Genomic DNA, 27,438 nt, shown 5'->3' with positions numbered 1-27,438 from the left:
GAAGAAAAAAAAGAGAAGAAATCATGGTATATATAAGAGAGTAATTTTCTCTAAATATAATTTACCTTTCCCTGCAGGCTTGCTTGCCTGTTGACAATGATAAGGACGGAATTGCTATTTTTGTTGTCGCTGCGACGGTAGGTGGCAAAGCTCATGGCTTGAGCATCGATGCACTGGCTTCTATCCGCTGTGGCCGAGTAGATCTGGACTACACCTGAGACAGAGTTTGAGTCACCATCCTGAATGATGAAGAAGAAAAACAAAAACAGATGGATGGTGTTAAGTTTGGTGTTAGATCTGGACTACACCTGAGACAGAGTTTGAGTCACCATCCTGTAGGATGGAGGAAGGAAACAAAACAGATGGATGGTGTTAAGTTTGGTGTTAGATCTAGACTACACCTGAGACAGAGTTTGAGTCACCATCCTGTAGGGTGGAAAAAAACACAGATGGATGGTGTTACGTTTGGTGTTAGATCAGGACTACATTTAATGAAGCACTGCTTGACACAACATTCGGAAGAAACAATTTAACATGAATGGATGTTGTTGAAATTACAATGTAGTGTTAGATCTAGACTTAATCTGATACAGAGTTTGAGTCACCATCCTGTAGGATGGAGAAGAAAAAAAACATATGGATGGTGTTAAGTTTGGTGTTAGATCAGGACTACACTTGATGAATAAACAGCTTGACACAACATTGTAAAGGCATCGTAAAGGAACAATTGAACATGAATGGATGTTGTTGAAGTTACAGTGTAGTGTTAGATCTAGACTACATCTGATACAGAGACTGAGTCACTATTGAGTAGATTACTAAAACACAAGTACCGGTAGGAGGTTGCATGTATGCTTGTTGTCAGTTTCTTATGTTGGATCTGGCTATACAAAATAGATGGGTGCTTTTATATTTTGGTGTTAGATTGGCCTACACCTGACAGAGAGTTTGACCCACTATCTATGTGGTGTTATGTGTGGTGTCAATTACTGGTGGAGGATCTGCACCAAGTGTTTGAGACATCATCCAAACCCACAAATGTAGATGAGTGGTTTTATGTATGGTGTTTAAGTTTATGGCATTAAATCTGAGGGTATGAAACATAGGGATGGTGTAATATATGGTGTATAAGTAATGTATAATTTTCTGGTGTTCTACACCTGATACAGAGTTAGAGCAACCATCATGTGGGGGATAATAAAACACTGATGGGTGAAGTTAAGTGTAGTGTAAGTTTCTGGTGTTAAATCTTGACTAACCTTGATTTAAGTCTGGGTCACCGTCTAATAGGGACAATTAAAACAGATGGGTGGTGTTACATGTTAAGTGTTAGTCTTTTATGTTAAATATGGATTCCATCTGATATATACTTTTTGCAACATCCATCAATGAGTGGGGGAGGGACAAAAAATGCCCCCACCCCCTTAAAACAAAAACTGGTAACCCAAAAGTATACAAAAGAAAAGAGCCTCCCTTTTTTTTTCTTGTGGTGCTTCATAGTTTCAAACCCAAACAGGCACCTGAAAAAGATCATTTTTTTCTTGTCAAAAATGTTTGGCATGGTAGTGCCCCCCTCCCCCCCCCCTCTCCCCCTCCCCCTAAAAGAATTGGATCCAGGATATCTGCCTCTGATACTGACCTCATAATCTCTGTAGAGACCCAGCACAGCAAACCATCTAAAGGAAGGGTCTGCCTTGTATCCTACGATCTGACAGAAATTCAGCCTTCCATGGCGTGGGAAGGCCTTCATTGGACACGAAAAACCTGCAAAGAGAATGAAATAGTTAAAATGTTAGAAAATGTCAAGCTAAAAAAACTGCATGAGGAAATGAGAGTATTGGTTCCCATATTCATGTAATCTAGCTATCCATAACCTTTCAGATTATTCAATTTCAACATAAATTATAGAAACTCAAAAAGAACTAAACTTAATGTTTGTTTCCCTTTTGGAACTACTACCATTATTGGTAGTATAAACTGACACACACATTACACTATTAGGCTGTGCTTATACTGTGATGTCTTTCAAAGAAAATGGATGTGGGATTATTGTCATTTTGGTCAGGTTTGTGGATTATTTCTCGACTTTATATTAATGTTGTTGACCTATTTTATACAACAAATAATACACATTTTGAGCTCATGCATTTATGCACAATGAGCCAGATAATGAACTTGACGGGTCTCGTTCATTATCTAATTGTGGCTTAACCAGCGTGAAGTGCATATTTACTAATGCACTGGCAAACATGAATCAATTGTATAATAATAACATGTAAATGTACAAGTTTATATATATATATATATATATATATATATATATATATATATATATATATATATACTTGTAGGCCTACATGTTCATATACATGTACCTACATGTACATGTATCCTTATTCCATATCAGATTTCAAAGGCATGTCATGACGTTGCAGGGTGATTAGTTTCATATTATCAGTAATTGATATTAGTCAGCCAGTATCACTTTCATTTGATCTTCAATCAGTATACATTCATAGTTCCAAGTATTTCATGATAAGCAAATTCTCTTATTTTTCCCTGACTTTTGTCTCAGTCTCAAATTACCAGGATCATTATCTCCACCTACAGTGTACATACATACAGGGTGTACATGTACAGGGTGTATGTATTTCCAGATATCTTTAGATATGTCTCCAATGACATTATTGCCAGATATCTTTAGATTTAAATGTCTCCAATGACATGTACATGTACGGTTCAGGGGATATCCTGTTTGGACACCAAAGAAACTGAGATCTTTCATTCTGGGTTGATGAAATTCTGATTTTCCCTATTTTCTTTTTAAATTTGTTTTTCATTTAAAATAATTGCTGTCCCCCCCCCCCCTCCCCCCAGATTTTTCTCTAATTTGAGTCGTTTATATCAAATTCTCTTGTTCTTTCCCCGCCTTGCAGGAAAGAAAACTTATCCGCTAGGTTTTCCCCATTTGCTAAGGAGGTTGGGAGCCCTGCGATAACACTAAAATATGACTACAATATGTACATGCATGTACAGTCAAACCTGCTTTAGCGACCACCTGCATAAGAAAGGCCACCTGTCTAGAAAGACCACATTTCTTGTTTCCCTTGAATATGGTTTCTCATTGAAACATGTACTATTCGAAAGGAACCTGTACATAAAGACAACCTGCCTATGAAGACCACTTTCTTGTCTCCCTAGGGTGGTCTATATAGACAGGTTACACTGTAGTGCCATCTAAAGGAAGGGGGGAGGGGGCAAGTATGACATTTCCATGTTTATAATTTTTTTTCTATGTGCAAGAAATACTCATGTGTAATGTTTTTGTACATTTGGGTAGCAGTCAATAATTTCAGCCTTTCCAGTATGAATATCCGTCTTTTCACTATCTATGAAGTGGATACTGGTACGGTATACCTTGCGGTTTATTTATTCCTTCCTCATAATTTATTTTATGAATAGCACTTTCAATTGGCTATAACTGATCCATACTACAATTAGCTAAATGAACATTATGAAAGATGACAATTTCATTCATGAAATTGCTAAATGACAGAAACTACTAGAGTACTTGTACAAGTACATGAACATTAAAGCTCAATCAGCTTTTGTGCAAATCTTGAAAGGATGCATGCACATTCATAGCAAAACATTGATACTTTGAATGAACTGTCATCAATGATGTCAATGTTATAAATTCTTCAGATTCCTTGATGCAGATATCCTTGTTTGTCACTACATGTAAAACATTCCTGTGTTTAACCATGACCTTAAAATCAAGGTATTCTGTGGCTTATAAACACAGGCTAATTAACCCCGCCCCCACACACACAAAATATATATATATATTTTTTTAAAATGTGTTCAGGCTTAAATATGATACACTCAATTGGTCATGAATACATTCAACACAGCCCTGCTACATCCATGTAAAGTGTAAGATACGTAAGTACCGGTATGCACTTTTGTTTGAAACATCAAATGGATTGTACAAGGCAGGCAATGGTGACAACTGCTCCCAGTCAATTGCTAAATTTTAATTACAAACTAAGTAATCATATCCTTAATTTCAACCTTGGACCTAACACCCTAGTAGTGGTTAACCATAAACGTAACCATAAACCTTTCACCTACACCCTACGCACTGCCAAAGCCCTAACCCTCTTTTCGAAGAAAAACAAAAACTTAATCAAATTATTACTGTCATCCCTTCGAAGCCACCTACACGTACACCCTGTACATCTAAATTCCCATATGCACGTGCACGTAAGCAGATCGTGGTTATGATTTTTTCCTGTTTATGGAAATGAAACAGCAATTTCAATGTTGACATGACTAACACTCATGAGCCTTAAGAATCACGGCCAATAGTATTTTTGGCTCACATTCAAAATCTATTTTCAAGACCGATTTAGAAAGTTGATGTCATATATTTCACATTTCTCAAGTGCTTTTGCCAAACTGTGATTGAATTATAATAACCTAATATACTGGTACTTGATTAGTAAACGTATTTTCTTATATTATAATGCAGGAATAGAGTAATTTGCAATCATGTCTTTGAAGTTGCCTTGGAACTTATAATCCAAATTCAAATAAAAAGGCAGAGTTATTTAATTTTTCTCTTCAGGAGTCTCGCTCTAAAAGCCATGTGACAGATTTCCTAAATTTCCTAAATTTCCTAAATTTCTCAAGGAATTTTCTGAACGTATTTTATTTATCAAACATTTTGCATACCCTTGGAGAGTACTAAAGAGATAGCAAAAGATGTATTGTAAGCTTGACATATATATACTATACAAGTAAATTTGCTCCTGTTGAAATTAGTTTCACATTTAAATGGTTTCGCATCAATTGTTTACTTCCTGTCAAGTGAAAAGATAGTGTAAACAGTCAAACTTTGTAGGTTAAATTAGGTTTCATTGTAATAGCATTTGTTAAGAATTGTTGATGGCATACCGGTATCTCTTTCAGTACACAAAAAGAAGCCATACAACATAATGTCATATCTTAGATATCCTGTAGAAAACATAAGAACACAATGCTTTTCTTTCTTTCTTCAAATCTTAACAAAAACTATCCTAATTATGATGGACTGCCTTTTTGACAGGAACTGAGGAAATAGATTCAAGAAATGTTTACTTGTTTATTATCATACAGAAGGTCGCTTGTTAATAAATTAAAGAACAAAAGACCAAACTTGCTGGAATCGATCATTTTCACTGAAATCCTGTGTTCTGTTGGCAAAACATGTGATTGGGAGGACAATGGAACTTGAAATTTTTCACTCCCTCTCCTTATTAATCAGCTACTGGACATTTCTACATTTGTATGTTTTCTTGATTTTCATAATCAACATCATATATTTCTAGCATTCAACATTTACTGTCAGTTTGGTTGTAATCTGTGAAATACAATTTTTGTCACTTGTTACAAGAATTCTATATATTTTTTTCCCCAACAAAGTCCTTAAAAAAAAAAAATTAGTTTTAAAACTGCAATAAAGGACCACAGATATGACTTAGCCCATGTTCAAGCTGTATGGACACAAATAACATAAAGTACTGGTATGCTGTAAAATATGTTGGATACAAAAGAGTCAAACATTGGGATAGTTATCCCTTCAACTTAAGGGCAATCATGTGCCTTTTTTTGGGGGGGGGGGGGGGGGAGGGGTTAACTTTTTATTGGATACAAATCAAAGAAAATGGCAACAAAAACAACAACAATTTGAAAATATTGCCAAGAGCATTTTAGACACAACTGCTCTCCTCATGGACAATTTCTTTAAGCCCTATATTTTAAGAGTGCAATGTTCCGACCTACCTAAGGGAGAGAGGTCCCAGTGATAGATGAACTTTGACCCCACGATGCCGATGACGTCGTCGTTGAGCCAGCTCCAATATTGCACTTCGTCTTTCATGGTACAGCGATACAGCTGCTTCTCCGCTACGATGTTGAAGATTTGAAAATGTTTACCAGCTGTTGAGGGATAGACAAACAGCAAAGGAGGGCCATTAGTGAATATTTGCTTGATAAATAAACCCTAGACTATGCATACTATTCAAAGGATTCAGAAAATTTACAAATAAACAGCTCGTAAAGTGAAGTTCTTGGGGCTTGGGCTTGGGCTTGGGCTTGGGCTTGGGCTTGGGCTTGGGCTTGGGCTTGTGGAGGGGGGTTAAGCTACTGTGCTTTACACTTTTGTATGAATGAGTATGCATTGTAAGTGTTGTAGTCCAGTGGTTTATTAAGCACTCAACTTGAAATTCAAAGGTCTTGGTTCGATCCCCGATACGGCACTAATGACCTTTGGCAAGGCATTAATCTTCATTTGCCACACTCGACCCAGGTGAGGTAAATGGGTACCTGGCATTAATTCCTTGGATTGCTAGAGCACTGTAATGGTAGCTAGGCTGAAATTACTGTGCCTCGGAATAGAATTTCTAGATAGATGCATGGCGCTATAGAAAAATTATTATTATTATTATAATTGCTATGCACACCTACTTTTAGTTTTTAGTATCCCCACTTGCTATTTGATACACATACACACAAAATAACATAGTAAAACACTTTTAGATTTTCTAATGCTTTCATGTCAAGCTTTTGTACATTTTCTTGTTTAATATTTCTTTCAAGAGCTCATAAATTCTTTCTAGTATAATAATGATAATAACAATAATAATAATTATAACGATAATAATAATGATTAATAATAATAATTACAGTGCTTATATAGCGCCTAACACTTACTTTGTCAGAAGTCTCTAAGCGCTCTACAATAGTGCAGCATAATTACCCTGGCTTTAGCAGTGCAGCTGTTACGCGCGCTGCGTTTCAAAGAATAAATTCCTTCCAGGTACCCATTTACTTCACCTGGGTGGAGTGTGGCAAATGTAGATTACAACGATAATAATGATAACAATCATGATGATAATAATAGTTTTCAATATCATTATTCTGGATTCTGTTTGTATCCATCATGTCTCTATGAGCATGTACGTAGTCATAATTGTGTTAAGGGATGAGACATACATGTACCTGTAAAGAGGAAGAGAGAAAGAAAGTGTGGGGGGGGGGGGAGTGGCTGTAAGCATGAGAGTGAGAGTGAATAGAGAGAGCAAGGTCAGAGTCAAGTTCTTGCTGAGAATGTCTTTAAACTCGGATTCTCACAGGATAACTCTATTCATTCTTATCAGGCCTGTAGATGTGTCTTACAAACACTTTTTACAACTAAACCTTCATTATTTCTCTCTTCAAATGCTGAGAATGCTCAGTCTTTAAATGGGCATGTTTACAATGATCTCATACATGAAGTACTTGGATTGTATCAATTCATCTATGACTCTGTATAAAAACATTAATTGTAATTAAAATAACCTATGGATACACTGTACACATCTTTTTCCACATATGTATAAAACAACTAAATTATTCATACCCGTACCAAGTTTTGTAATTTGTTAAATATGTGAAAAATTGATTCGAAACAAATTTTCTTGAGAATGTGACATGTTTTCAAGCTTACATCTGAAAGTAAATAACAACTGCCCTTATTCAGCCAGTCCACCTTTCATTCTCGAGTTACAAAAAATACAAAAATCATCAAATTTACAAGGAGTATGAATAATTAAGTTGTTAATTGTATACAGATATGGTTGTCAAAGGTGTTATATTTGTATCTCATGTATTCATTCATAATTTGAATCCCATTCATGTGTGCATGGACCTTGATAATTCTACTGAAGTATCTTCGGTCAAAATACACCAAAATGATTGCCAACAACATCATAAAGAGTCTGTGAAGGTAGACCAAAGAGAAAGTGCTGTTGGCTAGCAACAACAATGAAATTAATCAGTTTGCTCTGACTTTCACAAAAGAAAAAGAGGGGAATATACTCCTGGGAAAGTACCATAAACCTTTCAGTGTTATAGTGGAACAAGGAAATTCCAGAACCATAGAATACATTGAAAAATGGCAATACTTTTTTACAATGTAAAAAAAAATTGTACAAAAAAGAGAAGAATTCATACTCTTAGGAAAGTACCATAAACCTTCTGCTCCTTCCAGAGTTATGTGGAACAAGAAAATCAAAAACCATACAATACACTGAAAAATGGCAATACTTTTTAGAATGCACTATTATTCATCAGCTTCGTACCGGTAATTGGAATTGAATTAGAAAATGCATAACAAAACGTGGCCATGACATTTCTTTATTCTGATAGTAAACAAGTGCTGGTCTTCTCTAGTACCAGTATGTAAGATTTTGCAGAAATAATTCATCATGATTTGACAAGTGAATATAGGGCTATTTTTGTTTACATCTTCATGCATGTGAAGTAAATTATAAATTAATCTCAAGCAGATTCTTTCTAGATTTAATAGTAATATAAAACATTGTAGCCTGATCCAAAACCAGCATTGTCATTTTGCTTTAATACTTTTTGTCTGTTGAGACTTGAGAGTCAAAATGACATTAACTGCATCAAAGTATACAAGTTATTAAATGCCTTTCATGCTTTCAACAGATGATCTATAAAATAGACATCTTATAAGCAATCCTCTCTCTCTTTAACCAATGGCTCAAATCGATTCCGTTTGCCAAGATTGTTTCAAATTTTTTTTCGACCATGGAGGGACCTTTCCACAACAGACAGACGCATGGAATTTTTTGATTTAGCACAAACCACTTACACTCTCTCTCTCTCTCTCTAATGGGGCACTTACATAGAATTGCCCTGAGAGACTCTTTGGCATGTAAACAGCCACCCACTTCAATTTATCTTATTATGTTTACGCTCCCTGTGTATAATGCCTGCCTGTGACGACGGTGAGCTTGCCGTTTGGTAGGTCAGGGTAGAAGAAAAAATCAGTGCTATGCTAGTAGTAGTAGTAGGCTGCAGCACTCATGGTCGTGAACATTCCAGAAGATAACTGGTAATCGCATGAATGCAAAACGAAGGCCAATTTACGATCTTCACATCTCATCTTCGTCCCTCTCTTTCTCTCTCCTCCCTTCTCCAACTCTCACCCTCTTTTTCCTCTCTTTCTCCTCCTCTCTCTCCCTCTCTGCCTTCCTCTATCCCACTCCACTCCCCTCCCCTCCTACTTACTCTCTATCCCTCTCTCTCCCTCGTTCTCATTCAATATTCATCTGTTAAGTCTGTTGTTATCTGCTTCTGAGCTCCTTGTACATTTGTATAATGTGCCTTTCTCCATCTCATTTTATTTTTGCGTCTCTTTTAACATCTCTTCTACTCTCCATCCTTACTCTGTATGTCTCTATCTCTCTTCATGTTTACTCACTCCCCCTTTCTCTTCTATTTCCATCTTTTTTCTCTCCTCTCTCTTTCCCGTCCTTAAGATTTCCATCCTCGTTCTTTTCCTCTTTTTCACCTTCTTGGCCCACCCTTTGTCTTCTCCCTCTCCCTCTCCCTCTCCCCCTCTCTCTCGCTCTTTCTCTCTCTCTCTCTCTCTCTTTCTCTCTCTCTCTGTCTCTCTCTCTCTCTCTCTATCTCATCTTTTTTTTCCCCCTCTCTCACTCCAACTTTATTTTTCTAATTTAGTTTTGTATCATTTGCCCCACCATATTCTTTCTCTCCTGTTCTACATTGAATATAGCTCTCTACAGAATGAGAGATATCCACATCTTGTAAGTTAATAACATTGTGGTTTTCCCCAACCTTGCACATCTTCTTTCCACCGGCTTCTTCATAAATGTCAATAATGTACGTTTATGTATGCAGACAATGTTTTCAATCTTGTCTCCTCTCTCCTCACCGACCTTCAGAGTTCCCTTGCCTTTCAACAGCCTACAATGTGAATGCGATGAACGACAAATGCACAAATACCACAACTGCAATTTCATTATTTCAATACCCTCTTGTACATGTATCTCTTATAGAAATCATGTTTACATTACATAAGAGATCATTCTAAATTTCTAATGTTCTAAAGGCACCTATAATTACATTACATGTTTTTTTTAGAGTAGGTAGGTTAATTATTTTTTCTACAAAATGTCTTTTTGATCAAGTTACATGTACATCATCATGTAAATGCTACATGTAATACCACAGTGAAATTCTAACACCAATCAAATTCCTAAATTCCAACTTCAACCCTTGATCCAGCATCTAGCCCTTGACCTAAGTTACTAAACCAAACCCTACATGTACATGTAATTGGAAGTAAACCAAGCACTGAGCCTACCAGTAATTCTTTTACAACAAAAAGTCCAGAGTTAATGTGCAAGCAAACGTTGAATCCTTGTATTTTTACTTGTGTGATGCTTCTTATATTATTTGTAACCCTGAATATTTTTGTTTACCATTGTTGTTGATGGTAAAAACAGACATTATAAAAAGGAGAATATCTTAACTAGATCATTGTGCCGGTAAAAGTTTATTCATCCATAGCTTTTGTTACAGGCATTCAGGAGTCAGGACTTGCCTAATGATTCTTGTGTTCGACATCTACATATTTTATACAGTACATGCAGCTTCTATCCTTCTCTCGTTTTCCAATTTCTCTGCATTTTTACAATTTCACTCGTTCCCTACATCTCCTTTGTCTTGTTCCCACAATGTTTTTCTCCTTACCAACCATATCTGATATACAGTACATGGAGCTTCTATCCTTCTCTCTTGTTTTCCAATTTCTCTGCATTTTTACAATTTCACTCGTTCCCTACATCTCCTTTGTCTTATTCCCCGGATGTTTTTCTCCTTACCAACCATATCCGATATACATGTACAGTACATGGAGCTTCTATCCTTCTATCTTGTTTTCCAATTTCTCTGCATTTTTACAATTTCACTCGTTCCCTACATCTCCTTTGTCTTGTTCACGGGATGTTTTTCTCCTTACCAACCGTATCCGATTTCCCCCAGGGTCCTCACCACAGCACGCACAAATCTCACATACATGTTCATGTATGCCGATAATAATGAGCCATGCTCCAACAAAACAGATGTATTCACTGTCTATGTACATCTACTGTCTTCCTCTGTTTTGAGGCTCAGTTTTTTCTTCCTTATTTTTTCAAAAACCTAGGAGCAAGAGCATAGTCTCAGCTCACACACCTATAATATTGAGAAATGCTATAAAAAAAACCAACATGTATCCATCTTCAATCTATCCTTTTCAGTTTTGTTTAGTCTGCTCTATTTTCATTTCTCTCCAATAAGGCCTAAAAAAAAAAATTGATGACTTGGCGTAACCCGCCCGACCCTATTTTTATCGCCGACCCTATGCTTTTTTTATTTTATTTTTTATTTTTAAAATTTTTTTTTTTAATTTTTATTTATTTATTTATTTATTTATTTTGTTTTTTTGATAAAGGATTCTGAAATACTGGAGACATTTTTTAACTGTTTGTTATTACAGAGCCATTCACAATTGTAAATATTTTCACAAGTTGTAATTGGCTACTCTTTTCAACCCTCATTCTTCAAGATTTTGGATACATGTTAACATGTTAACATGTTAACCTCTAGACAAGTTATAAAAATGCTAGTCAATACATTGTGAAAATACTAATATTTGTGAACAGCCCCTTCTAAACCTACATATTCACCTGTTTATCCTGTTGAAGACAGTGTCTGAGATATCTCAGGCTGGGGTCTGTTGGAAACCTATTAATGCGTTCGTATGTTTGCATTTTATGTGCATGAGGGTGTATGTACATGTACGTGTATGTATGCAGGGGGGGGGGGGGGCAGGTGTATGTATGCATCCCCCAGATTTCAACAATTTCTTGCTCACTTTGCTCACACAGTGTGTGTGTCCATATATGTGTGTGTGTGTGTGCGTGGAGTTATTTGAACATATTGTGGTCTACCCCTCTCATCAGATCATCCCCAAGGTCTGAGGACCTATCTACGCCACTGTATGTATGTATGTGTATGAATGGCTAATTTCATGTATGCAAATATAAGCAACAACAACAACAACAAAAAAACAAAAAAAAAAAATCGCCCTACCTACCCTAATTTTCAGTGACCCGTTACGCCAAGTCATCAATTTTTTTTTTTAGGCCTAATGTACCGAAAGCAAGAACATGCACATAATTCATCCTTGTTTTCACGAAGTGACGGTAGTGAGGAAAATCGTAACGCAAAGTGAATGCAATTTTTTTTCACTACCGTCACTTCGTGAAAACAGCGATGAATTATATCTCACAAATGCCTAAAATAAAAGGGTATGCCACTAAACAAAACAACAACACAAATCTTTCTTTAATGTCTACAACGCTCTACAGTATACTTTCTCTCTCAGTTTTTGCTTTTCTTTTCCCCATAATGAAATTGTACTGTATACAAACAGTAAGGGAATACAGATTTCAACTTGATGGTTATAATGCATGTTCTCATCTTCATAAGATATTAAAACACTTTTTTTTGTATACATGTACATGTACATACATGTAAGTACATCTTCTGAAAGTAGTACTCCAATTATTTGTGTTACTTGACATGTACTGTAAGTCAATGATAATCACACAGATCTTTATTTATAAAAATGTAAATGTACTGTACACTTTAATGTACATGAACATGTACTGTACATACATGTACATGTTTATGTTTGTATTTCCGAGTTGGAGGTCAAGGCTTTATTGAACAAATACATAATACATGTACAGTACATCTCCAATGAAATCCTTCATATTCTGTCATTTATAAATTTCTTTGGTAAAACTATTTCTAAGATAATGCAAATTATTTGTTCTTCTTCTGGGGTTCAACTAAAACTCATAGCTCTTTTACATGCTCAACTTTTAGACATCTTTGCATGAAAAATAAAAAATCTAGTTTTGCATACGGTTCTACAGCAGTACAAGTGCATAATTCAATGTGGGCCTCAATCGACCAGATGCCAGAACATGTACTATGGGACCGAATGATGGATTATAAATCGCTTTGTATGGTGCACACTGCTGCTGCTACCGCTACCGAGCCTCAGGCAGTCGAGCACTGTCTTGCACTTTCGTAAGATAAGATCGTGTGTAAGAGATTATATTTCACTATCTTAACAAGATCACATCAATGGCATTGCTCAAGGCTCCTTTAAAGGCATCGTTAAACAATGTTTCCAGTTTTACAAATCTGAGATGCATGGCCTACGTGTTATCAGTGTCTGTGATATGGTGAAGTGTAATATTGAAACCCTAAAATTGCGCTTCAAAGTTACATGACACTGTATTATTTGATTTCGAATTCCAATCATAAATATCTTGATTTATAATCAGACAGGCGATCGACTTGTACATGCACTGTACGTACTGTACATAACTACAAATCGATCCTGTTTTCACGAAGTGACGGTAGTGAGGAAAATCCGCACGCAAATTGTATGGGATTATCATTCATTACCGTCACTTCGTGAAAATAGGGACAAAATGTATGTAACTTGAATTAAATAAAGGCACATTTTAAAACCTATAGTTTCACAGAAGGAATTTTTTAATCTTTCATAAAAACGAGGGTATCTTTCGTTTTGTTGTGTTCTCTCAGTTTCTTGTTTTGTTTTGTACTACAGTAACAGCTCTCCTAATAAGTCAAGTCGTCATGTTTATATATAAATATGATCACACCCTACACCCTATTGAGATCAGATTGAGAATATCCTGTACCCTTGCCTTGTAGAAGGAAAACCTAAAGAGAGGGGGATAAATATAGAACAGGATATGACAGATAGTGAGGAGATTTAAATTAGTCTGTCATCTCCTCCACACATCAGCCGAACCTCTCAACAGGCCAACAAACCCTTCCCCCGCCCTTGAATGCCAAGATGAGAAACTTTGTGATAACTTGACTTGTTTGTGCGGTGGTTGTAACGTGACACTGTATAGTACATTTACACAAAATAGAGCTCACCATTTAGAGACATAAAACCAGGGTTTTCTTATTCATCAAATTTAATTTATCAAATATAATTAGTGAGGAAAACCCATAATTATTTAGACTCTACAGTGTGTAAGAGCCACCAAAATTCAAAAAAAGAAAAAAACCTTTTTGTAATTTATGTTTAAACTTGCACATGAACCCGTAGACACTGCCCAGTATGATGTACAGTACATGCAAGAGTAAGCAGATTGTTAAATACTACATGTAGTTGAATTTTCTCAATGCATATTCAGAAATCTACATGTTTTGGTTTAAAAATAAAAATAAAAGTATGTTTCCAATGATTAAAAGCATATATATAGATACAGTGTACATGTAGATTTACAAGCCAAGCATTCAGGATTAATTGCTTTCTTAGAATCCATGAAGCTAAAACTTATTTCAGTTAAAAATTGTGCCGATATTTAATCATTCTCATATTTTCAAAAATGCATCATACGAGTCAAAATATTCATTGTCCAGCAGGTCCCCAGGCCATTAAACCAAAAACAAGTTGTGAAAAGAAAACTTCCCTGTTTTTTAAATGGTGTTGCATGCAGTTACGCCTGAGTGTCATCTCATCTGTGACAAGCGTAATCTATTTTTTCTCATTCAGGTCTGCTCTATAAATTGGCCAGCCTTCGATTCATACCAGGTACCCTTGCACAAAGTTCTGCTCATACGTGCAGTTAACAGCCCTTATAACTTTTAAACTGGAACAGCAAAATGAAATCACATTAATTACGGTAGACCATAGTATGCACCGCAAAATGGTAGGCCTACTGTAGTTGTACATATTCACAGACTACCAAGTAGGCATACAATACAATGTACAACGAACAATAAACAACTAAAATATGCATACCCATTGTAAATTTGGTGATTTTTTTGTTCATCATCATCATCATTATATTATATTATAGCAGAAGTAGAATTAGTAGAACTGTGGCATACATGTAGTTAGCAGTAGTAGTAGTACTGTGGCATTATCAGCAGTAGTAGAAGTTGAAGTTGTAGTAGGAGTAGGAGTAGTAGTAGTAGTAGTAATATGTGTAGTAGTAGTATGTGTAGTAGTAGTAGTAGTAGTAGTAGTAGTAGTAGTAGTAGTAGTAGTAGTAGTAGTAATAGAAGTAGTAGTAGTAGTAGTAGTAGTAGTAGTAGTAGTAGTAGTAGTAGTAGTAGCAGCAGCAGCAGTAGTACAGTAGGGCAATTCCACGGTAACGGAAGGACACTCAGACAAGATTTTTGAACTTCAGGTTCATACTAAAAGAACTGTTTTATTAGTATAAGATGTGAAACAGTACAGATATAATACCTATATAAGTGCCTTTAATTCTCCCCAAAAAAATTGTCATTATAGTTAAGTAGTTTAAGAATGTGCATATTAATTATCTCGGTAACGGAAGGACATAAAAATGGACATGGTTTTTCCAGTTAATTAGTGTTTATCCAAACTTTGTGAAGTTGATGAAGCTTTCCACTTGACTGAAACACATTTTGTTCCCCATAGTTTAATACATACTAATAAAACATTTCTTTTAGTATGAACCTGAAGTTCAAAAATCTTGTCTGAGTGTCCTTCCGTTACCGTGGAATTGCCCAGTAGTAATGTGGCATTAGCATTAGCATTAGGAAAAAATGTAGTAGTAGTAGTACATGTGGTAGTAGTAGTGGTAGTAGTAGTAGTAGTAGTAGTAGTAGTAGTAGTAGTAGTAGTAGTAGTAGTAGCAGCAGCAGCAGTAGTACTGTGGCATTATTATTAACATTAGTAGTAGGAGTAGTAGTAGTAGTACATGTAGTAGTAGTAGTAGTAGTAGTGGTAGTAGTAGTAGTACTACTAGTAGTAGTAGTAGTATTAGTAGTACAGTAGTAGTAAAGTAGTTGTAGCAATAGTAGTAGTAGTTGAAGTAGTAGTAGGAGTAGGAGTAGTAGTAGTAGTAGTAGTAGAAGTACGTATAGTAGTAGTAGTAGTAGTAGTAGTAGTAGCAGCAGCAGTAGTAGTAGTAAACATTTAATTTGCTGTGGCGGTTTTTCGGGAGAGGTTTACTGCGTTAGGTCTGAACGAGGCTCAATACTCATTACTGACCAATTGAAGAAGCACATTACTCCATGCAATCTAGCTTGACTAATGAACGCTTATGGCAAGCTGCTACCCATGGCTACAATGTACATGTACTGCATGCTACTTGTAATGCATGGGCCATGGGGTGAATATGCACTTTTTGTTGACAATAAGGTTTAATTCTAGAAGGAAACTAAGGCCAAATAACAAAAGGAATATGTTTCTCGTCCCGACTTAAAAAAAAATGATGAGGCAGGGTATTGCAATACTATTTTGCTATTTTTTCTCCCAACATGCCTGCCATGCTAATTATAGCTTGCCAAGCCTATTTATTAACAAATATTGTGCTATGTACATGTAAGTACTGAGTATACTGTTGCAATGTATGACTTTAACAAATGATTTGTATCAATTTAGAAGCTACATGTATGTGTATATCACAGGCTTTTTGTGTGTGCTTTTTTTTTGGGGGGGGGGGTTACTTTTTTTCTTCTGAATAGTAAATACTGTAGTGAAAAATAGATAATTTATATTATAAATATAAACAAAAAATGATTTGTGGATAGTGAGGCAATGATGTCACAGACTCATGAGTGAGTTGCCAATTTGTCAAATGATTTTCAAAGTTTTTCAGTTCATTACAAATTCATAACTTTGTTATTAGTTATCCGATTTTGCTCAAACTTTTTTGATTGGTTAGTCTGATTTTTATGCTTCTATTGAAAGTAAGTTATATTCGGAGTGGACTTGCTCTTTAATTGTGTTACAGGTCTACCCCTTTGATGTAGGCGTAATCGTGTATGTTTATGTTTGTTCATCTTATACTGTATTGTATTAAAGGTAAAGACCAGTAATGGTCATGCGATTGCATTGTGAAAGAAACGTTGTGGAATCGATCAGAAAAGGTTGAGCATCTAGCATAAAGGTACTGCAAGGTTCTGGAATCATCAAAATGATAAGAAATTTGGCCCAGTCTTCGTAAGGTTACAAGCACTGGACACAGAAAGAAGTATATGGGACTACACACACGTGCGCGACACATGCGTTTATCTCTCACAGACCATGTAGCTAAACTAATTTACCAAGTATATCAATTAGTAGGCGGTTTCCCGGCAAATTTTTTATCATCATGTATTAGTCAAAACATATTCTTTCACATGATTGGTAATAAGAGCTTCCATTTCATTATTTGAAATTGGGGCGTTTCCAATACTGGTCTTTACCTTTAACAGAAACAGTGAACCAGCTAATTGTTCCATCAAAGCTCTCCATGAGAGCCTGCTTGATTCAGTACATTTAACAAATTATAAAGATATCTGAAATGTCTGACAATATACAAAAGAAAAGAAGAAATGGCCTTGATTTACATGACCGATTTTACCTTCAAAATGGGATTGAAAAGTTTACAGTCTAATTGAGAAAATAAGCCCTTTGTGATCACTCCAAGGTCATTCAAAATAGGGGCATTCACACTGCAACCAAAAACCCAAATTAAAAAAAAAAAAAATTGACTGAAATTTCTGTTTTTTGCAGCATGCTTGATCTAAAGACACTGATGACTTTCAGTTGTTGCTCATGCGACTCTCCTCGCTTCCATGGTATTGCATGCAACAAGTTGCGCAAGCACCTTGATGTCAGTCTAAATTTTAATCAACTCAAATCTTTCAATGGTGAACAAACACTGCTGATTAAATCTTTTTTTTTCAGTAGTGTACAAGTAGTCACGTACACTGTACATGTACAATAGGCTTTTCCAAAAAAGTGTAAATGATCCTAATGCAACTTATCTCAAAACTAGTTTTTATTAATATCTAATGCACCATGAAGGCCCTCTTGGTTGCCACTGAAGTGTATCAAACTGGAAAGGAGATGTACCCCTACAGTGTATGCTTGCATGAAATTTTTTTTTTTATAGATACCGTAGAGGTCTTCAGAACTGTTTGCAAAATATGCTGAATGGTCTTAAGATAAACACCATTACGACGAGAAAAAAAAACCCAGTTGAACAAAATTGTCTGATTGTACTATGCATGAAGACAATATTCAGAAAAGGAAAATGAAACAAAGTCTACAATGTACATGTAGTAGTCTACATGTACCAGTAGATAGAAAGCAATTTCAAGATATAATTCTGAACAAGGTCAAATCAAGTATGCCTGCCTATAAAGGAACAATGGGAAACAACAGGGAGACTAAACTTACACAGATCAAGACAATTGTTGGTCTATAGATGGTCAAAAACAAAAGAATTTTAATTGTATCTCCAATGCCATCTCATCACACATGTTGGTTACATGTACACTGTGCATGAAGCTGAGCATCATATGGTTCATGAGTTATTGAGAACAGAAGTGGTATTGCCTATGGTGTGTGCTTGGGTGAGCGCAGTCAAAGGGATTGTTTTCACCAGCCAAAGAATTATTTAAAAGAAAAGAAGAAGAAAAAAAAAAAAAATTCTTCCTGGAAAAAATTAGCTGATGGCACTGTAAATTAATGCCTAATGCCAATTCACCGAAGATACACCTGGGAAATTACTACTACTAGCTATATACATGTACTGTACAAAATGTACAAGATCGTGAAATAACATATTATTTACCAAGTTCAAGGCTACACTACGAAAGAATATTTGAGGTATTTTGGATCTCGGCATGCAGCGCGAGAGCCGACTGAAATACCGTAAACAAAGCATGCATGCACTGCGCTGCATTTTTATAATTTCAATATCAAGTCTGTATGTACAGTATATACTGTATAAAAGCACTTGGTTTAATCATCTACATCAATCAAAAGTAGGCTAGTATGAACACAACTGGAGAGATGATTAAGTGTGAACACATCTGGAGAGATGATTAAGTGTGAGCACACATTGAAATAACAGCCTGTATTGTACTAAATTTTAAACTTGGGCCTGTTTCATAAAATGTGTTATCAGTACCAAATGCTAAAATTCTATGACAAATAAGCATTCAGCCAATCAGATGCCACAATTTCAGTAGCTTATAAATAACAGTCATTGCAACTTGTTATGGATATCAATTTTTATGAAACAGGGCCTTGATATGCTACATGTTTAGGCTTCTGTTCAAAATCAGGTTTAGAAAGTACAGTTTGAGATCTGAGGTATTCCTTGTGGAAATTTGATTTTTTAGCAAGGGTTGGGTGCAAACTGAAAGATGGACCAGGGACTTGTTATGGACCCAAGTCTTTAGATTAATATGGGTTAATATTGACAGCACAGTCATATTTAAATCATATTGAAATTATGTTGAAACTCTGATTTCCTTGGTTTATATACATACTGTACATCATCTCATGCGAGCAACCAGTTCAGGCTAGTGGGCATGCATCTCAGAGACAGACGGAGTGACAAACATCATCCTCCCATTTCAGGCTACTGTACTACAGGTTGTATGTCCGGCAGATAGTTGATACTATAGGGAGCTAGTGTTCTGTGGCATCGTGCACTATTTATAAAGGGGTCATCGTCACAGTTGTGTGCACAGTAGTAAACCTTGGCCAAGGCCTGTCATAGGGTACACACTACACAGGGAGTGATAATGATGAAGGCTGTCATGTTTGTGAGAAAATGTGACCTATTTTGGCAAAGCAATTTATTTACATGAAATACACATCAGTTGTAGGGCACGTGGGCTAACAAAAAGTCGGCAATTTCACAACTTCCACTGAAAATGCAAAAATATAAACAACTTGTGACAGTGAGTCAGTGACCAATTATTTTTTTTCCACGAAAATTCGCTTAGGGCTTTAAAACTTCCATCATAGAAGTATGGTTAAGGTGAGGGTTGCTATTGAGAATTGCATAGGATTACTGGTTAGGGTCAAGTCCAATGCATTGCGTTTGTTTGTTCCTCAGTTAGAATTTGGAAATTTGTTTATTGTACATGAAATATGCCGAGCATGGAGCGATTGTCACCAGAGCTGAGAGCTTGCCATATTAAGCCAATGTAACATTACACTTTCACTGACAACAAGAACTACGATCATGTGTTCCAACTTCCAATTGATGCCATTTACATACATGTACTGTTGCCTACAGTGTCTATGCATTGTTAAAATGTTTTATAAACAAAATAATACTGTTACATGTACTGTGTTCAATATTTATGCATGATTCATTCATCATAATACCTCAATCCTACATGTATAGACAGATACATTTGTAGAAGGTTCAATTTGTTGATTTACTGGTATACATGGAGTACAGTATACTGTTACGTTTTAATGTGATCAATATTCATTCATACTGTACATGACTCATCATATTAAACACCTCCATCCTATAGAAGGTTCAATTTGTATAATGTGATGTTTGTTAATATTGGATTACCGGTAGGTATAATACTGTTTATCATGTGCGTTCATGCGCAGAGGAGAAATATGAATCATACATGTACATTATGTATCACCAATCAATAGCATTGCTGAATATTGCTCGGTCATATTGACTGACTATGGCAAGAGCTAATTAATGATTGTAGAATCATCCGGCAGCAGCGCTTTAATTGGGAGCTTTCCTGTATGGTATTCATAGGAAAACCAGTACGCAGAGAGTCGCGTAATGAGCAAAGCTATTACAAATCAAAGATGACTAACTGATTAATACCATATAATGTCATTAGAATGAAGTTGCAATATATCAGTTTTAGTAAAAATCTATTTTGTATTTTTGTTTAAATACGTACATGTATGTAGCAGCCAGGGTAAAAAAATACACAGGGGCCCGGGGCGAATTAGCCCCCAAAATTCCCCAAAGAGCCCCAAATTTTGCATAGAGTTCAATGCAAAACAAATTAAAGAGTGTTATTTTCATGCAAGGAAGCTTGAAAAGTAGCCCCCCAAAATTTTTAAAGTAATTTTTCCCTGATAGCAGCAGACATACACTGTACATGTACATGTATGTTTGTTTGTATAAAGTTATAAACAGGTACTATTGTACTTTAAAAATAGAAAATGCACAGGTTTAAATTTAGAAGGCTACATGTTGTACAGTGTATAGACCCTACATGAATGGTAACAGGTCTTTTATTGGTATTCTATTATTTAGAACTGGTGATTTCCAAAGTCAAGCTGATAAAAAAGTAGTTACAATATTAACAATAGTGCTTATTTATGTACATCACTTTTTTAAAAACAAATTTAGGATATAAACTTATAAAGTTGAATTTTCAGTTTGTTTGTTGTTGTTTAAAAGTAAAAGTATTAATTGTTGGGTTTAGTATTAAACTACTAACATTGCACGGTAAACAAATATATGATTGGATTTCAATGCATTGTGGAAGTAGCATGTATCTCATACAGTACATGTATTATTATTTTAATGTTCTTTCGAAATCTTTATTGTAATTCATGTTCATTTCAGTTTTTAACTGCCAGACATGCTTGCAAGGGATCATGATGTTTGACCGATATTTGACAAGCGAGAACTTTGTATCAATTCCAATTTGAGTACGTACCTTTGAGAGCGAGCCAGGGTTTCCGAGGGTTCATCATGGCCGAGTCTGCCGAACACGGCCATGTGAGGGCGCGTGGCGTCCGACGCGTCAAGTTGATGGCCGTCACGCAGTTGTCCCTCTTCTTCTTCTTGCTGGTGTGACGGCAGCAGATCCAGCGATGGGACGATGCCGTCACCCGGGGGAATGTTACCTGCTCTGATTTAACTCCATAAGATGAGAGCTGCAAAGAAATGTTAATTTATTAAAGGGATTGTGTATCTTTGTCTCAGATTCTGAAACAAAATCCTGGATTTAGCTTATGATGCTGTCATAATTACATGTACAAACCTTTAGGGCAGTCAGGAATCCCATGAATTTTACAAGCCGATCGCCTGATTGGAAATCAAAATTTCATTTTTCATTTTCCTAAAGGTTTTCATAACACTACAATCTATTGTGGAAGATGAGTAAAATGATTTAAACTTTTTTGAGGCACTGCATGATAATTTTGAAGCACAATTTTTCTAGAGGTTCAATATTTAACTAACACCATAGGGCCATGCATCTCAGATTTAACATTGTTAAACGATGCCTTTAAAAAAAATATTGCCCTCCATATAAGATGAGAGCTGAATAGTGTGCAGAATTTAAAGTAAATTGACTTGTGAGGTTGATCAAATTTTAATTAATAGATCTACGGGATCATGCTGTCACAAAGGGAAATTTGCCTATTTGACCCCTGTGGATACCCCAGTTCTCATCTTTTAAGAAAAGACCAATTCTTGGCCATAATTAAAGGGACTTGGGTAACATTGTTCAGATAAGATAAAAAAGATAATATGAAAGTTTGAGTAAAAACGGACCATTATTAATGATAAAATTGGGGAAAACTGATCTGATCAATTCCTTAATTCTCCCAAATTACATGTACATGTACTGTATATCATTACAATTCAATTACATTTAAGGTGAATGTAAATCGTCAATAACGTATTGGCTCTATATGGCATTCCAGACATTTAAGTGTTGGAAGATTTTTTAAAGCCTGTCTAATGTCTTATTTTCAAGGAAAAACAGTCGAGGAATATTCAAAAATGTTTGTGAGAATTTATTGTTGAACAGTGTTGCACAGTGACGCCTTCAAAGCAAACCATAAATATCTTTGTGGTTTAAGAATTTTCTCAGGATTTTTTGCCTGTTAGAGAGTACATGTAAGTACAGTAGAAGGAATATACATGTAGGAAGTATTACATTTCATACACAAATTACAGTTTTTTTCATCAACCTTCAACAATGATACCGAGTCACTTTAAAATCAATACATATAGATGCACACATCAGAAAAGTTTAGTGGAAATATTTACTTCAAGTTTCAAGTACATGTACTGTACGTGTACACATGAACTTTACTGTTAAATATCACCTTCATGATAACGTAACCTGTTTGAGACTTGGATTCTTATCTCAGAATGCGTGCTTCTTAGCCTTCATGAATCCCCGACCAAGTTTGTTCCGATTGGAAAATGTAAACAGCACAATATTTGCCTAACAATACATCACTCCACAGTACAAACAAAGCATTGTACCGGAATTCAAACTGTTGCCAAATGTCTTTATGCAATAAATTTTGGTATAATATTTAAATGCGAAAGTTCACTCTGTACAACGAGAGGCCAAGAGCTCATTTCCGACTGAAGTTTTACCACCAGGACAACGGCATGCTAATGAGGCTTTGTACAAACGGCTTCAAATATTAAAGTAGACTGAACATAAATACACTGTACATACATGTTTCAACAAAGAAGTTAAAGGAAACCAAAACCTTCATACTAAGTTACTTTTATTGTAAAGTTTAAGATATTTGAAAAATATCAGTGAAAATTTGAACAAAATCAGGCAAGGAATAAGGAAGTTAGAGCTTTTTGAAATGACCAGTCACTAGAGGGCGGTATTCAATTTGATGACATCATCTGTGGACAACTTTCCATGCCTTTTGTACATCAAATTTCATGTTTTTCCTTCTTTCTTGTGATTGAGATAATACTCCCCCGAAAGCAAGATATAGAATGCAAAAAGATATTCTACTTCACATGTTATGAAGTCGGATCAAGAACACAAATAAATACGAAGAAAACAAAAAAATTGTGAAATTTTATGTACAAAAGGCATGGAGAGTTGTTCACAGATGATGTCATCAAATTGAATACCGCCCTCTAGTGACTAGTCATTTCAAAAAGCTCTTACTTCCTTATTCTTTGCCCGATTTTATTCAATTTTTCACTGATTACATTCAAATCTTTTAAACTTTACAATAAAAGTAACTTACATGTAGTATGAAGGTTTTGGTTTCCTTTAACTTGCCTTCTGCCCTACATGTACATGTACAGTGTACTTGCACTTCGTACTGTACATGAGTTAGCACTAGCATATCCAGGATTTTGTTAATCGCAGAAGGGAGGAAACATTGTCGAGAAAAAAATAATTAAAAATAGAAATAAACAATGAAGGGGGAATAGTATTGATGAATAGTGTACAAGGGTATGGCATCACCTTGTGGGGGGGGGGGGGGGGGGGAGAGAGAGCAATGACATGTAGAAACATAAATTTGACAATTTTTTGAAAAATGAGAAAACCTGGACACCCGGACAATTCATAGCTCTTCAGAAGTTCAGAATATCAGAAAATATTTAAGATCTAGTCAAAATTATTACCCGGTAATCATCTTAATCTTAATAAAATACAAAATAATTCATGAACATTTTCAACATAAATCTCTAAATTAAAAAAGACATGTAAAATGATGTTGTATGAAGGGGTGACCAAAGTTCGCAGATATTTTTCTTTTCTTGCACACCCAGATCAACATACATACATGTATATCGTGTTTCACACGTCATAAGAATAGTAATTTATCATATAATCAAATTATATAACATTCCAAGGCTATACATGTATTTACTTCAAACCAATGATAAGACGAGAATTTCGGAAGGCTCACCACTATCGACGTCTGTCAAAAAGTGTGACTTAAATTCGCGCTTAATATATTTACTGCCCTCTTGTGATGGGCTTTTTATATATGTAAACATTCCAAAAAGGGACATACATGTACCTGTAGTTTTAATCAGAAGCCAAACTTATTATATTGAAACTTTGAAAAAGATAATAATTTCCCTCTATCATTGAAATTTTGCCCGAACAAAATACCTTTGTTAAATTTTGTAAATAAAAGACAATTTATTTCATTTTTATGTGCTAAGGACAATGTAGTCCTATATCTCCATGTCATTTGTTATTTTGTTTGTTTAAAAAGTTTATCATGTATCTCCTTTTTATATGTCAGCCATATGTGTACACAAGTTCTCGCTCTTTTCTCTCTTTGTCTCTCCACTTTCCCCTTTTAAATTTGTATTCTTACGAAACCCGGCATAGATTCATTTACATTCATAAATACAGATACGGTGGAAGCAGGCACGCAGGTTCCGTTTTTTTTGCGTAAGAAATTGGAATTTTATCATTATTTTTCGGAGTGAATCCCTCAAATAAACTGATTTTCATATAAAAAAAACACATTTTGATATGATTAAAAGCGTGAAAAAGCTAGCTTATTCACATTTTTATGTCACATTTTGACCTCTGGAGTTGTCGACGGTGCTCAAAGATTTTGTTGTCTCAGTCCCACACAGGCATCGCGTATTGTTCTCCCACTATAATAAGCGCTTTTAGTGCCTACACATGTAGTACGCAAACTTTGGTCACACCACCATAGATCATGAAAAAATTATGAGAGATCCAAGTAAGATCTAGTACCGCCGCAATCCCCATTCCCCGTCCATTAATTTTTCATTGACAGATGGAGATAGCAATATACATGTAGCATGCATCTAACAGTAACAGTAACAATGTAACAACATGTCTAACATTTTGTAACAAAGTTAGACTTAGTCTTAGACTAGACTCTACAAATTGTCAACAAATGCTCAGTGAGAAACCAGGCCAGATTCGATCGATGAATAACTAGAGTGAACAAGCATAAGATGTTCTAACATTAGTATTGTAACGATCCGCTCCGCGGTCGTGACGTAACAAAGAGGCCTTACTTAAATGATTGTTGTTTACAAGCGCGTCATCATACACCGACGCACAATGTTTACGTTAATAATTTGCATACGAGTGATTGACATTCGGATATTTTATTGAGATGCTTAAAGAAGTTAAACTGTAATTGTTTATAAGTATATCACATGAATTTGGATGGAAAGTTGTTTAGGCAATGTAATTTGTTAATATTTACTGCAACTGATATGTCATTCAGAGTGCTGTATTTAATTAATGGTAAAATAAGAGACTTACTTAGTTATTTTGCTCTGAACTAGCACAGTCTTTATGTTAAGTCCATTTTCGCTGCGCGTGTGCTTTCCAAGATCGCTTAGCGCATCGATTTCCCCCACGTCCGCATTATGCCTTTATAACCCGCGTAACATTTCTGAAACGAGGGGAGTTGGAATTGGACGCTCGTCGGAATCAGAACTATTAGTCTCTCCCTGGAAATCCCCCCCACCTAAGGACTTAATTGTCTTGGAATTGGGCGCTCGTCGGAACTGGTACCACACATAAGATCTCTCTCCCTCCCTGGAATATAAAGGTACACAAGGAAGTCTACGCTGGAATTAAGATGCTGGAATTAATGAACCACTATTATTAAGATGCAGGAATATTCTAAGTCCACCTCTCCCCCTATGATGCTATGGAATTAAACTAAGAGGAAAACTCCCAAGTCCCATAAATCCCAATGAATCATTGCCTTCACTTTATTACATGTATTCGAATATAATAACGACAATCGTATAAATTCATTAAGTATAACTATGAGCACAAGGTATTTGTGACAGTGGTGATATAAAGATGTTGTAAATATTTGAAGTACATGCATTAATAAAAATTGACCATTTTCTTTTGTCTTAAAACTGAAATTATGAGTCTATAAACACTTTGTCTTTCTTCTTGACTGGTACTCCGTCATAAGTCGTAGACCTATATTTCGACGAAACGAACATAAATAAGTATTGTAGCTTCCCCCGTCTTTCCTCAAATAAAAGATAAGATCTAATTACTCTAACCGCTCGGACATACATTATAAATAATGTCGGCTGACGAATATCCTGACAGATATAAAGAATCAGTTTCCCCAGCTGGGAATGAGAATAATCCCGACGTAGAGGTCGAGGTTGGAGACGGAGGCGGGGGCGGCCGCCACAGTATTATCCACTATATTTCTAATTGTATCCCTAATTCTCACATTAAATGACCAGGTGCAGGCAAGCGCCAGGACAGTCAAAGACAATTTGTTATTGTTGTTGGCCCGTGCCACATAGGCTTGTTCGTACAACAGACCTCCCCGACCTTAGCCGCAAGACGTCCTTCAGCTCTCCGACAAAGCTTTTCCGAGGGGTCTACACAAAGGAGATGTGTTTCGACAACAAAAACAATTGTTACATTTATTAATGAATTTTCTAAATACCTGGAAAACTTGCTGAATACTCATAAGAGGTCCGTCTCCAGCTCTGTCCATCTTTTCTTGTTATTTCCTAAGTTATCATCATCCAGAAAGAGACATTAAATGACCGGTTGCACCTGAAGTTAGTAGCGAGAGATTGAGAGAGCAGAAGAAGGAAATTTACTACGTGCACACAATATGCGCTATGCACACGTACACCGCACTACACAGGCATGGATATCTAGCCTAGCGCTTTTAGATGAAAAGCGAAAGATGAAAAGCCCTCTATTGTTTGAGGCTTTATAGCGGCCCTATATGCTAATCATAAATATAGAGAGGATCATAACTTTAACTACTCTTAAATCGATTGACTAATTCGCATACATACAACAATATAACAAATTAAGTCAGCTTGAACAGGACAACACACGAAAGCTCGAGAACTTATTTACAGTGGGGTCCCCGACATTTATTCATAATCATGTACAAAATGAATAAGTTAAAATGGTATTATTTACAGACAGATA

At 35.8% G+C, this 27,438-nt stretch overlaps 1 protein-coding gene across 1 annotated transcript in view; it reads right to left on the bottom strand.

Annotated features, from left to right (window-relative positions):
• Positions 1–27,107, bottom strand: part of LOC587325 (clathrin heavy chain) — a 37,816-nt gene extending 10,709 nt beyond the window's left edge. Inside the window, exons 1-5 of the mRNA XM_030992189.1 lie at positions 26,936–27,107; positions 21,436–21,655; positions 5,827–5,982; positions 1,640–1,764; positions 66–239 (exon numbers count right to left, since the gene is read on the bottom strand). Coding sequence (XP_030848049.1) covers positions 66–239; positions 1,640–1,764; positions 5,827–5,982; positions 21,436–21,655; positions 26,936–26,986 — 726 coding nt within the window. The 5' untranslated portion in view covers positions 26,987–27,107. The remainder of the gene's footprint in view (positions 1–65; positions 240–1,639; positions 1,765–5,826; positions 5,983–21,435; positions 21,656–26,935) is intronic.
• Positions 27,108–27,438: the final 331 nt, after the last annotated feature.

The sequence above is a fragment of the Strongylocentrotus purpuratus genome, unplaced genomic scaffold, assembly GCF_000002235.5.
Source record: "Strongylocentrotus purpuratus isolate Spur 01 unplaced genomic scaffold, Spur_5.0 spur5_scaffold_2, whole genome shotgun sequence".
NCBI lineage: Eukaryota > Metazoa > Echinodermata > Echinoidea > Camarodonta > Strongylocentrotidae > Strongylocentrotus > Strongylocentrotus purpuratus.
This window is presented reverse-complemented; position numbering and strand designations above follow the sequence as displayed.